General features: G+C 39.1%; 1 protein-coding gene across 4 annotated transcripts in view; it reads right to left on the bottom strand.

Moving 5' to 3' along the window:
* cacna2d3a (calcium channel, voltage-dependent, alpha 2/delta subunit 3a) overlaps window positions 1-13,614 on the bottom strand; it is a 108,159-nt gene that overhangs the window by 49,790 nt on the left and 44,755 nt on the right. For all 4 annotated transcript variants that reach the window (XM_063884449.1, XM_063884458.1, XM_063884467.1 and 1 more), the window contains 5 exons: window positions 9,308-9,470; window positions 6,100-6,231; window positions 4,851-5,062; window positions 3,735-3,809; window positions 101-190 (listed from right to left, as the gene is read on the bottom strand). In XM_063884449.1, coding sequence (XP_063740519.1) covers window positions 101-190; window positions 3,735-3,809; window positions 4,851-5,062; window positions 6,100-6,231; window positions 9,308-9,470 — 672 coding nt within the window. The remainder of the gene's footprint in view (window positions 1-100; window positions 191-3,734; window positions 3,810-4,850; window positions 5,063-6,099; window positions 6,232-9,307; window positions 9,471-13,614) is intronic.

The following is a 13,614-nucleotide window of genomic DNA, read 5'->3' as shown; positions in this document are numbered from 1 at the left end:
TGTGTGTGTGTGTGTCTGCGTGTGTATATGTGTATGTGTGTATGTGTGTGTGTGTGTGTGTGTGTGTGTGTGGGTGACAATCCATGAGTGTATTACTTACGTCACCAAGGAGATTGAAGGCCTCAGTCAGGGCTATGTCTAACATACCAATGCCTTGCGCAAACAGCTTGTCGAGGTGTTCCCGGAAATGCTTGGAAAGTAAAGTTTTGAAAGGAAACATTAAAATCACAGACAGACAGAGCAGGGCGAAAATTCTAATTTCAATAGAATAAAACATACTGATTTAATTTGAGAAAACGTATATTTCAATGAGCTTGATTTGTGTGGGAACAAAGTATTCAATATTGGTCAAAAAAACTTTTATAACTGAGTCATAAGACATTTTTTCTGGAAAACTGCCACATTATAAGAGCTAAAAAGACATGTTTTTGCTCACACCTCCTGTGAAATCTGGTTTAGTGTGTTTGGAAGTGTATGCACTTGTGGGATTAGGCTATGGCAAACTGATCTATTTTATCTCTGGCAATAAATTATGAACTTAATGTTGTCAGCTATAGGTATCATGTGCATGTCTCATTATTTGCAACAGCCAGGAGGCAAACCCCTCTCTCAAACACACACACAAACACACATAGTCAGATGGACACAGCCCATTATCCAATTAAATCTATTTATAGGGGTTAAGATCCAATTGTTGGCATTTGGATCACTTCCTGTTGACTCTGGCTCTCCAACTGCCTGAAAACATTGAACACTTTCCCTCTGTGGGACGAATAAAGGGATTCTGATATGCAAATGAGCAACCCCGTTACAAATGTCTATATTAATAATGGCAATACAATTATAGTACCTAGAAACCTTCAGACCTTCCCCACACCTACACCATCACAGAGTCTTATTTTTCTACACCTTTACTTTCACTCACTCTACATCCATCTCCTCCAGCAGTCTGCTCCTTACTGAGAGGAGGAGAAAAGTCTCTTAACACACAGTAGGGAGCCCAAGCAACATAATGCCATATTATAGCTTTCCCACTTGGGAGCATTCATACACATAACAGACAAACAACACACACCACCACCTAGCACCAGCAAGACACAAATAAAAGTGCACAAGAATAACCTCTAGCGTCCCTGACAACACTTCAACATGGCAAAGACAAAAGCTTTTTCTTTGATGTGGATAAAAAGGTTAATCGGTTCCAACAAAAGGCAGTACCCTGGAGCATGGCAAACTTTACCTACTGTGTGTGTGTGTGTGTGTGTGTGTGTGTGTGTGTGTGTGTGTGTGTGTGTGTGTGTGTGTGTGTGTGTGTGTGTGTGTGTGTGTGTGTGTGTGTGTGTGTGTGTGTGTGTGTGTGCATGTGTGTCTTTTTCTTTTCTTTTTGGATACTGCTCCCAACAGAAGGGCCTGAAAATTGCAAAAACATAATTTGTGTCTAAATAGCAATACCGCATAAATCATGTGATTTAATTGTCACTTCAGTGCGTAATATTTAAACTCCTTATATATTCAATAGTGGACATAAGATATAAACCATAGTTCCTTTTTTATAGGATGCATATTTTTTTCCCTTTTATCAACTGAAATAAGTTTGACTGAGTAAGAACAGTTGTCTCAAAGCAACCTTTATCTAGATCATAATCATTCTATATTCATAATAACTTGTGTAATTTTATGTTTGTAGTTATGTTTTTTTCAAATGGCCCAACCTTTCGTGCTGCACCACAAGGATGTGAAATGTACATATAACATCAAACCCTTGAATGCTTCAGACACCTTTTATGTTCAGAAACGATCAGAGCAGTCAGCTTAATAACGCCTGGCCACAGGGAACTATAAATGAATGAACTAACATATCTTCAATTGCAACTTGCTGGAGCTTAAGCTTTTCATTTCGATGGCCATACTTATCTCAACAAAGGGGCAGATGCAGTTCTGGTACAAAATACATTTATGAACCTGAAAATTAGCATATCAGGTCCCTTTTAAGAGCGATTCAAACCCCATTGATATTGTCATTGGAATGCTAGTAAAAGATTAAGATTATGGTTGTATATACTGTATGCCGATGTCTCCAAAATATTTTAAGCAGTTTCGGTCTGTTCTTACCTAAACTTTGTTGATGCTGTTTGAGCTGCAAACAAATCCTTTATTGTTTCTGGATGTGCTGACTTTATTTTGTTAGTTTCTGCATCAGTAATCTGTTAGAAGACTGTCTTTCGGTGGCATAACTGGAGCAAACTGTTCAGCAGAACTTTAGCTGCATTTCAGAGGACTGCTCTGAGTCTAAGCCCACGACTGTTAAATAGAGATAATGGTGAAAATCACAAGTGTTTACCTTAAGGCTTTAATCATTAGCTAGGAGCTAGTGTGCAAGAGAGTTCTAATCAGGCAGGATTGCACTTCTTCAGATGCTTGTTATATCTGGTAATAGCCAGACAAATGTGTGATCATAGAATCTTGACAACAGGTATTTATGACCTGGTAGAATTTTGGGTGTGAAATATAACATTTTGGAATGTCAGTAAGTTTAAGTCTCCAGTGTGATAGTCACCTACAGCCCCCAGCTGAAGTAAATGACATTAGCTTTATCTACTAGCACAGACTGCCTTCCCTTCTTAGCTGGCTGACTCACTCTACATTAAACTACAATCTGGAATTAAGCACAGCATTCTAATCCACATGCACATGCAATGAAATGAACTGAAATCAACTAAAACACCAATGGGCACACAGATTAAAAAACACACATGGAAAGGATTCCATGCGCAAGCTCTATCCCAAAGGTTAGGCCCGGGCTAAAAGCAACAAGGGTCATTGAATTTAATTATTTTAGATTGTATCTTTAAATGGAATTTTTAAGAATTTGGATGAGATGGAATTATATGTTGGCATGTGCAGACTGAGCTGATAAAGAAAGGAGCAGAGTCTCAGTGATGAAGAAAGGATTCATGTCACATTAACTGAAGGATTCTCATCTTGCTCCCCGAATAAAAAAGTATTGTACCAACAGCCGTGTCAGTGTACATAACCATCAATAGTTTGATATACAAGCATAGCCATACCACATAACATGCTAGCATTTATACCATTTACTGCCTCAGAAAAAAAGTCAAACCATAATAAAAAGAGTCATCCACTGATTAAGCTTTGAAACAAACTTGAAATATGTTGTTTTTTTTTCACGTATTCTTCTATGTTGTCGAGAAACTGGCTCTACATTACCCAGCCTCTAGAGAAGAGAAGTGTACACTCCAAATGCCAAGATTTATTTCATGTACAAACTTCAGATTGAAGAAGTGTTACCTCAAGTGATCACTTATAATGAGGCTATTTATCAGATGTTATGTTTATCAGAGGTTCATAAATCTTTATTTACCTGTAAACGCATTTGTAAAATCATGGGAGTTCCCCTTTAAGCACACAAGTCACTCAGTTCAGTCTCTAATTTCTCTATCTCTCCTGCCATCTGGAAATCCCTTTCGCAGCATCACCACCCAGTTCATAAACAGGCTGATTAACAGGTCACACACACACCCTCACTCACACACATGCTCAATGTAAATTCACACCATGATTACATACCATATGCGAGATGCAATACTTGTACTGAATTCTGTTCAGCTTACATTCATTTACCATTGACATTTTGTGTGTATGGTTATACAAGAAAGATGATTTCTGATAGAGAATAACAGAAAACAATAGTGGAAGAGGAGAGAAAGACCTACATCTTTGTTGGGAACATCTGCTTGGACCAATGTTCCATTTAGACACGGCTCCACATAATGCAGCTCCTCATTGTACTGTGGGAATAAAAAGCAATAATTAAAGTTACCATTTTTTGTAGATTTACATGTGCTGTACTTACAGAAAAGAATGATCTTATGTCTAAAGATGCAAAATGTGAAGATGTTACAAACTTCACTCATCTTGATGAAACCGCACACACATGCACACACTGTTCTGTACACAATGTACCAAGTGCCTGCAATTCTGTGATAATACTCATCATTTAATGCATGAGTATGAATTAGACTTCAAAGACCCAGAAAGAGAATAGAAGTGTGTTCTTCCACAGCCAGCAATATTACCCTCAAGTGTGTATGTGCATATTCATCTGTGCATATCTGTCTTTGTGTCTGTATACAGTGCAACATGAAACAAACTCTTTGCACAATAGATCAACTTTTCTCTTCAAGCAGAGACAAAACCCATATTAACTTTTACTGCGTGTCCTCTGTGCGAGAAATTCCTTTATATATGAAGACGGTAGCACAGAAAACATTGCAGGAATAAAAACAAGAAAGAAAGAGATTAGTCAAAATGACACATCCTTTTAAAGAGTGTTCGGGGAAAACAATATGTTTCTGTCTGATTGTCTAAATCCTCTTTTCTGTTATTTTTCAAAAGAATAATTTTCAAAATAACATGATTAGGATAACAAATGATAATGAAGACTTAGTTATGTGGAGAAAAAGAATGGAGGCTGGCAAAGCGACTATAGCTACGTTTTGATGAGAAAAAGCAGTGAGTGGTCGCACACACACACACACACACACACATGGAGTTTCATCAGACTGAGATGTGATAACAATGGTTTCGGTGCCTAAGGCAGGACCCAATCACAACTGTCTCTTTTGCAATTCAAATCTTCATTCAGCTTACTGCTAATTGGTTGTGAGCGTGACAAGATAGAAAGCTGATCCGTTCCTGCATTTCCTCTGATCTGAGGAGGAGCGGACATGGGCCTGTGTGTTGTGCATGTGTGTGTGTGAGAATCTATTACAAAAAACAGAGGTTCAGTAGTTTATGTACCCCCCCCCCCAGCAGCTGCGTTGACTTACAGCAATGATGTTAAAAAAGTCGTCATCTCCAAGAGTGTCCAGTATGGAGGAGACTGTCTGCCTGGCGATGGTCAGCCGAAGTCCTTTCATGCTGCCACTGACATCCACCAGGATTACAACATCCTTTGGAGACGTGGCAGCCTGGATGTACCACTTCCGGTTTCGACAGTCAAAAGCTATGACCCCGTGTTCATCCGGCTTCCACTTGATCCCTTGAAGAGACAGAGTCAGCATCACAAATCAAAAGATGAATGCTGAACTGCAATATTGCTAGGGTTGCATCATTTGGTCCACAGGAAAACAAACTGCTACCTTTGCTGAAAGAGAAAAATGGTGGCCTGAGAGCCTGTTCTTTGAGACCTAAAGGCTCTCTGTCAAAACACACTCTATCACTTTTTATAACTATTTCCATATTATACTATTTATAGAGATTTAGTTCACTCGATTTGAAAAAAGCAAACATATTTTGTCAATTACTTCTGGTATTACGTGGCCGTGCAGATAGAGATTTCAGATGTCCTTCCAGTGCAATGAATGTAGAACTGAGAGAGCATCAACAAATACACTGTTAAATTCAACAGCATCCTCCCCCTCTAGAAACTCTTCCTGTGTCAAAATTGCACACAGAAATATTCACGTCGGTTCATTATGGTGAACTTATGGGAATAGAATAGAAAGAATTTAGAGTCTTTATGCAGCAGTGACTTTGGAGGCTTCCAGGTCAGGAAACTAACAATGGACTGAGAGGAAGCTTTTTGATAGCCGGAGCTGCAAAGAATATATATGTCAGACGTAGAATGGATGAAAAAGCATAATTAAAAGCATTAATATGCAGTTTCAAGAGGTCAGAAGATAATAAAATAAGCTTTTCCGGGTTTTTTTCCTAATTTTGTGTGCTATACAGAATAGACACATATTCACCATGTCCATTCTATTGGCTACTTTTCATTATTATGCTACTGCTGTTCTTATTGTTTCCCTTTTGTCCTTAAAATGTTAATATTATCCATCTTCCCCCACTCTAATCTTTAAAAACTCTCTCACCTGTCTCTCTGTTCTTCGCTCTACTCTGCCCTCTGCACTCCATTATCTAACTCCGCCTCAAGTCTATAGCTGTTAGTCACCGAACATTCCTATACAACTGTCTTTTTGCTATGGGAAGACAGCAACTTAATTACAAACATACATACACACACAAATTCAATAGCCTCTACCTTACATTGCTTCATCATCACAAACAAACACTTACCTGGGTACTGCCTGAAAAAGCCTTTTGCACTGCCAAAGTACTGCCATATGAGTGATGGGTCTCTCTCAAAGTTATCAACAAACACTTTATTCAAGGCCTCAGACCAGAACACCCCGTTGACGATTGCAGAGTCTAAGGATTAAAGAGAACAAGAAAAAAAGCTGAAGAAGTATGAAGAGGAAATAAAGCAGCATTTCAGTAAAAAGCTTAACATTGTTTTACAGTCCAGCAGGTTAGAAGAGATATTCTCCAGTGCCTGCTCAACGGCTCATATCGTATCATACACTGCACCTCTGAAGATCACTATCAGGGTTATTCATTACACAGGGATACAGGGAAAGATGTTTGCAGTAAAACAGAGTGAAGAGATGAGAGTGAAGACAAATAATTATAGAGATAAAAGAGAAAAGAAAGAGGAGAAATGTTAGGATATTCTGCCCTACAAAGGCAAAATACAGTCACACAACGTTTTTTTATGTTATAAAAAATACTCATATCATATTACTGTACACATACTGTAAGACTATACTGAATTCTGTCTTTGTGTGTGCTGCTCAGACTGCCCTGCCTTTAATTTTTCTACACCCACAATTGCACTTAAAGAACTCTCTGCCACAGATAGCTTGCAAACAGGACAGCTCAAGCGAAAAAGCTGCATAAAGGGAAACCATAATAAGGCAAGACTTCATTTAAACAGATTTCTATTATTGATTTTCTCCAGCTCTTGTCTGCAGCTCTGGTCACTCAGTTTTGTTATTTAACACAACTTGACGAGGCAACAGCTAAATCGAATCACGATAAAACTAAAATAGATAATACATGATATTGTGTTTGCTGACGATTCTATCCAAACTGATTGTATGTTGGGAATATCCAATCATTGGAACGTCTTTTCAATTTACAGGTTGTAAGAGTCAAGAACAAACTGGCTTGCCAGTCAAGTGTATTACAGCTGCTTACTACCACAATTTTGCCTGGATTAGAAGCGGGGCTGGAAAAATAGAAGGAGAAAACGATGAGCAGACAGACAGACAGACACAATCATACAGTAGGGTGAATAAACAAAAGAATTTAGAGAGGGATTAAAGAAAAAAGCTGACAAAAAGGCAGGCAGAAAATTACTGAGACACAGTCACATAGACAAGTACCTAATGGACACAGAGAGAGAAAAGCAGATAACAGATTTTCCATCATCTTCTATGCTGGCAACATTGTTCTGCTGTCAACAATCATGCCAATAAGCCATGATTGAATTAGTCCTCTGGATGCTCGCACACTAAAGCCCTCTCTTGATAGTAAACACCCATCCACCTCTATGAAGTGGAGTGGGGAGGAGGCTGGATTTGATCCAGGCTCCATTTACACAACAATACAGTCACTTCTGGTGCAGTTTGAGTGTCTATTGCAACTGAACTCGTCTTGATGAGGCAGGGAGTATCAGCTTTACTTTGCCCTAAGCTGTCATTTATATTCATCTCAACTAATGCTGTCCTTAATTCAATCTGATCAAAGAAGCTCATTTGATTTTTTATAATCACACGTGAGCATCAATATTTTAAAGTAAAACTGTGTAGGTTTCCCACTGCAACAGTCAGAGTGATCAGATCACAAATTGACTTCACTTTAATAGCTTTACAAGAGTTAGGAGAAAGCAAGAGTAGAAACAAGGGAGTAGAAACAAGCTCACGAGAATGTGAACACTACTCCATCTCAGAGAGTATAAAGGTATAAATGGACATTGTGTATCGACATGCTGGAAACGTGTGTATGGCTTCACTGCGTACATGGTACATGTTCCTGTCATGTAGCCTCATAAAGCATGATGGTCTATGTTATGTTTTGGATGCAATGTGAGTTCGGAAGATGGATGCTCGATGCGGTGTGTTTCTCCTGCGATTAATCTCCGGGGGCATGAAGCTCTCTGCTATCATGGACTCAACCCCTAATACATCACCGCCGCCACCAAACCATTTATGATGTACACAGGCTACAGCCAGGTCCTCAGCCACATCATAAAAAACAGGTTCAGACGACAGTGACTTGCTATACGTGCAGGGGGGGGGGCGTTCAGAAGTATACAGTCGGATGTAATCAGAAAAAAACCAGAAGTGCTTAAAAGAACGCAGCCTTCATTTTCAAATTCTTGTTTGAATTATAAAAGGTTACTGTGCAGTGTATTGCCATCTGTTAAGCTTTCAAACTCATATATGTTTTTTCTACAACTGATTTTACTGGATCATATATCTTCTTATCATACAGTATGCAACAGTCGTGAAAACATATGCACCACACATACAAATATTTAAAAGTAGTCAGCTTGAGCAAACAGCAGAGGAATACGAAAGTTATTTGTTCACAATACTGTAACTACTGCCTTAACAGATTAATATCAAAGGAAAAACAATTTTCGAAAATGTAAAAAAAAAACTCCTGATTCTTAGTCTTAGGCACTGCACTCCCTGCAGCCTCAGCCAGCACATCCATATTATCACTATCAGTTAACAAAGCCTGGAGATCTAAAACTCTTAAGTTCTCTTTGTGTGTGTGTGTGTATGTGTAAGTGTGTGTATGTGTGTGTTCAATCCTACTCATTTGCCTGTGAATCAAATCAAAATTACTCTTCCTCTCCCTGAATCGGCCTGCCAGCCTCACTCTCCTAGCCCTTTCATTCAATTCCTTTCCATTTCATTCACTCTCCTCCTGTCACTCTCAATTGCTTTTTCCCTTTTTTCCACCTAGCTGTAATTAATCTGTTGCTCAGGCCTTCCATCAGTCTGACTTAACCTACTTTCTATCTCATTTGCTTTATCCCTCTTTTCCTCTGCTTCCATATAATTTCCTTGCCTCTGGTAGCTTGGGTTAAGCCGACATGACATTCACTCTGTCCAATGAGCATTGTACCCGGCCATGACTTCATGGGTTGGACTTGAGTGGATGGTAAATTGTCTGATTATTTAACTGCTAATTAAGTCAGTGTGTGTGGCAGGGATGATCCAAAGAGTTACAGTTAATGAACTCAAATCCTCTTCCGGACATATCCACATGCACACACAATAACTGTAGTACTGATTGTTAGGATTTTACTAATCCAAATTATTGAAGAATTCAGCAAAAAGGTCTGTACGTGGGAGGCTAAGATGTACATTGTATGTTACGGTCATGATGTGTTTTTGACACCTTTATCATGAATTGGAGATAGTGAACATACCTTTGTTGTACATGTTGGTGGGCACCTGGACCGTGCTGAGACTGAGGTTGACTGACAGGTTGTTGAAGTGGTCATTGGGTTGCAGGAGGAATTCTCCTCCAAGCTCAACGCTGTTCCCCTCCTCGTCAACCTCATTGATCAACACCGCATTGAAGTATTCATACTAGAAAAGGAAAGAGAAAAAGTGATGAGATTTCTCGCACAATTGAAACACTAAACACTGGAGTTAGTTCACTTCTTGCTTCATATGCATCACTGTATAGAATAGCTGGGTCACTCAAGTAGTGAGTCAGAGAGTAGTTTGGGTAGCGAGGTAACCTGAAACCCTGGATCATCCCTGACGTGCATGACGTTACAGCAGAAAGCTGCTGAGTTGACAAATTCCTGCTCAGCTTGCACACTCCCTTCCTAGCCAGATGCTGAATGTGGTGCTCTGCCTCCACTGTATTTTTAGTGCTGCGCATACTAGGGAGACTATTAATAAATCATAAAGCAAGATAAATATAGACCACATGGTTCCCTGCATCCCAAAGGCTGTGATGTCTGAGGTACCACACAGGGGCAGAGCCTGCAAAGGCTATAGTTTATGCAAAACAAAAGGGCAACAAAGAGATGAAGATTCTCACATGATTTAAAAACAAATTAAGGAAAAACCTCAAAGGCCTACAGTACATCATGTTTTGTATGTAAATGAACTAAAAATACACAAGCAGAGGGAGTAAAACTAAATGTTCAATTATGTAGATTCAAGATGAAACCAGTGAACTTTAACTTATTAAAGGTGTCATCTATTTTTGTGTTTTTATATTTACAATTCAAACTCACAGGTGCAGAGTAATCATGTAAATGTCAACATAATGTTCCTATGTTCAACTTATTTGAAATAACTCTCTACTAATTTAAAACTTACTTGACTTTGATGAGATCTCAAGCCTGAACCAATCCACCACACTTTGCTTTAAACTGATAATGAATATATAATTGTTATCTTCAATAAAACTGCAGCAGCAGTTCAATTCCTTGACCAGGTCAACGGCTGTGATTATATGGCTTAAGGCCACATTGATTTCACTTGTAATGACTAAAGGAATGGGATTTGAAAAGGGCCTCAGAGGAGAATGATTGCTATTCTCAAGAGTCCAATTCAAGCCTCAGTAGATGTGTTATTATTCAGAGGGGGACAGACACTCTCTGGACTTTATTTTTCAGAGACTGACATGGCACAGGTCATAGTAAAGGGTAATTCTGGGCTGAGAAAACAGCATAGAGCACACATTTAAAGGTCACAATATCTTATCTGTTTATCACCAAATCCTGACACAAGCCCTCAGACATATTTTATTGCCCTTCTCACTTCAGTCAACTCCTCTGTATGCCCCGAGAAACATCCCACCACCCTACTTTCTTTTTTCTAGCACCAGTAACCTTCACTTGTGCAAGATATTTCCAGGTCCTCCTGAGGAACACCATCATCGCCTCAGCCCGGTGCACAACACAGATAAAGCCATCAAATAAGCTGGCAAACGCAGTGCCTATCGATGTAATTAATCAGGCCTGATTAGGCTTATTAGCTTTTTATCAAGGGGACCACTGCCATTTCAAGGTGAAGGAGTGTAGCGTTGCATACTTTTGCCTATGTTTTTCCTTCTTTTTCACCTGCCACATTACTCCAGTGTTGACATAAACCTGAACTGTATTTTCAACAGAACAATATTAGTTTTTGTTGGTGACAAAATGAGAAGATTGGAAGTGCAAAATGGTACATGGTTATTATGAGAATCGATAGAAAAACACATGGAAACTTTAATACAGTGCCAGTCTGTATTGAAATACGTTTCCTCACTCAGCATGTAGCTACATAAGAACAAGACATTAGTATTCAAATCACTTTCGGGTCTTGACCGGGAAATTGTGAAAACATTTACCTCTACAATGTTTGGGATTTTTACGGTAGCTATTTCACTCAGACCATAACTTTTTAATGTGAAAAAACCCAAGACTTATATTCACCAGTTGGCCAGAAACACTACTGCAAATGAAAGCTCATGTTTCTCTATATCCGGATGAATCTGTAAAAAAAGGTATACGTTTGCATATTAACTCCAAGAGGATAATATATATTATGTAATACTAATAATATAATCATTTTTCAGTGTTGTGTTGATTGGGCCTAAATTTTAAGCATTTTTTGTTAAGTTCTTGTTAGATTGAGAATCACCTTGAACCGAGATCAAAAAGCTGTCGCCACTAGCATAAGGGAGTGTCAGTAACAGTCAGTAAATGCAGTGAGGTTGCAGGAATGACGACCTTTGGGTGTACAGAAACTTTGGCACAGTTTGTCAATTGAAAGAACTGCTGACGTTTCCTATTTACCCATCTCTTGCTTCCTCTGCACCTGACCTTTCTACCTCTGGCAAGTGTTTTTTGTTCTCTGCCAAAGAGGACCAGGGCGTCAAGAGCTAGCCTTGATTACACCTGATTATCACCTTCACAACTTCCAGGTCTCTCAGCATGTTGTTCTCCATTCCAAAGAAATGCAAACAAATCACACATGCAAATAATACAACAAAATCAGCAATGTACCTTCAAATGAAAGTGTGCCCTGTAGCACTGGTGGAATATAACCAACTACGTCAACTCAAGTAATGTGCGTCGGTAACATTTTCAAAGTTGAACACAAGTTGTTCGCAGATATGCACAAGCGGTGAATAAAGCTAACTGCACTACAGCATACATCGCCCCATTGGGTCTTCAATGTGTTCCCTTTTCAGCCATTGTCTCGTTAGTACATGTTCTATCAGTCTCTCTCACTCCCTCTGTCTCTCCCTCCCAACCTGATTTATCCATTTCCTTTTCTGGCGGGGCCTTTTTCCTTCTGCCCATTGTTCACTGGCTCAATGCAATCCTCTTCAAGCTCCTCACTAGCCGCGGTCTCTTCCAGATTACAACTCAAATCTGTCTCTCCAGCATGCAGCCCTCATTGGCAAGTTTGGCTATAATCAGCTCTATCTGTGAGACCATTGTTGCAATTGCCAAATTGTCTCTGTCTACACAACACATTCTATCTGTCTCTTCCATCTCGTTGGCTGTGATTTGTCTTTCCTCTATGTCTGTGCGATAGATGGAATAGGAAAACCATGAATCTGTATTCTTAAATAAAAGCAATTTCCCCAAAACTTTTACTCTTTTTGTACAAATGCAGTCACTAGAGAAGCAACGTTAATTTGCAGAAATATGTAAAACAAATATATATGTGTATAGGCAGACACAAATGGTAACCACGCAACCACATAGACACTAAAACCACGTTTTATAATGGCAGTGACAACTTTATCTCAAGATCCAAGATAGAAATAGTAAGGCCTAGTTAGTTTTTCAGAGAAACATTTAAGGATTTGCAGATGTTCTAGCTCTGTGCCGTATGTAGTTGTCTTGAAAGACAGGCAAAGCGAAAGATAAGAGAAAATGCCACATCAAGAATTAGCTGTTAAAAGTATAGAGAACAAAAAGTACAATAACAAAGACTAAAACAAACAACTGTTAATGAGTCTACTAACATACCTTTCTAAATTCACAGCATGTGGGCTTTAATTTTGATTAAAATGTTATCAGCTTTTGAGTTTCAATAGTGTGGGAGTTAATGTTGGTGTCTGAATGGAGGCAGGGGCAAACCATGGTGTGTGTATGTGCGTGTTCCATAGCATCAATTGAAGCTCTGTGTGCGCAGATGTGTTGAAATGTATATGTATGTGTGTGTGTGTGTGTGTGTGTGTGTGTGTGTGTGTGTGTGTGTGTGTGTGTGTGTGTGTGTGTGTGTGTGTGTGTGTGTGTGTGTGTCCAAGAGTGGGTGTATGTGTTGACTAAGTCAATTATGCCATTTCAGCAGTACAGTTAAGGAGTGCCCAGTGCCACTAATGCAGTCCCTGATCATGGTGTTAACAACCTGATCTTTAACGTTGCAGTGCATTACGCTGAGAGATCGCACATGTTCCATCAGCACCCACTCACTCAGTGTGGTACAGACAGAGAGGGAGAGGATGAGTACGGGTTACTGGAGGGAAACATGGAGTATATTTCAGGTCCCTGCTTCAAAACATGAGCCCAAAGAATGGATAGATTTAGTTTTAGCATTTTAACATCAAAAAATGAATTCTAAGTCAAAGTCAATCTTTCAGTTTGTGTAAACAGACAGTAATTGCACATTGCTGCATTGATATGTAAGCACTATTCACTAAAAGTGATACATGAATTCATAAATCGTGTTATTATTTCATTATTTTCTCTTGTTTTGGTTTCTTGCATTCCTT

Source organism: Eleginops maclovinus, chromosome 1 (assembly GCF_036324505.1).
Source record: "Eleginops maclovinus isolate JMC-PN-2008 ecotype Puerto Natales chromosome 1, JC_Emac_rtc_rv5, whole genome shotgun sequence".
In the NCBI taxonomy this organism is placed as follows: Eukaryota; Metazoa; Chordata; class Actinopteri; order Perciformes; family Eleginopidae; genus Eleginops; species Eleginops maclovinus.
Note: the sequence above shows the minus strand (reverse complement) of the source record. Positions and strands in the feature narration are given on the sequence as shown.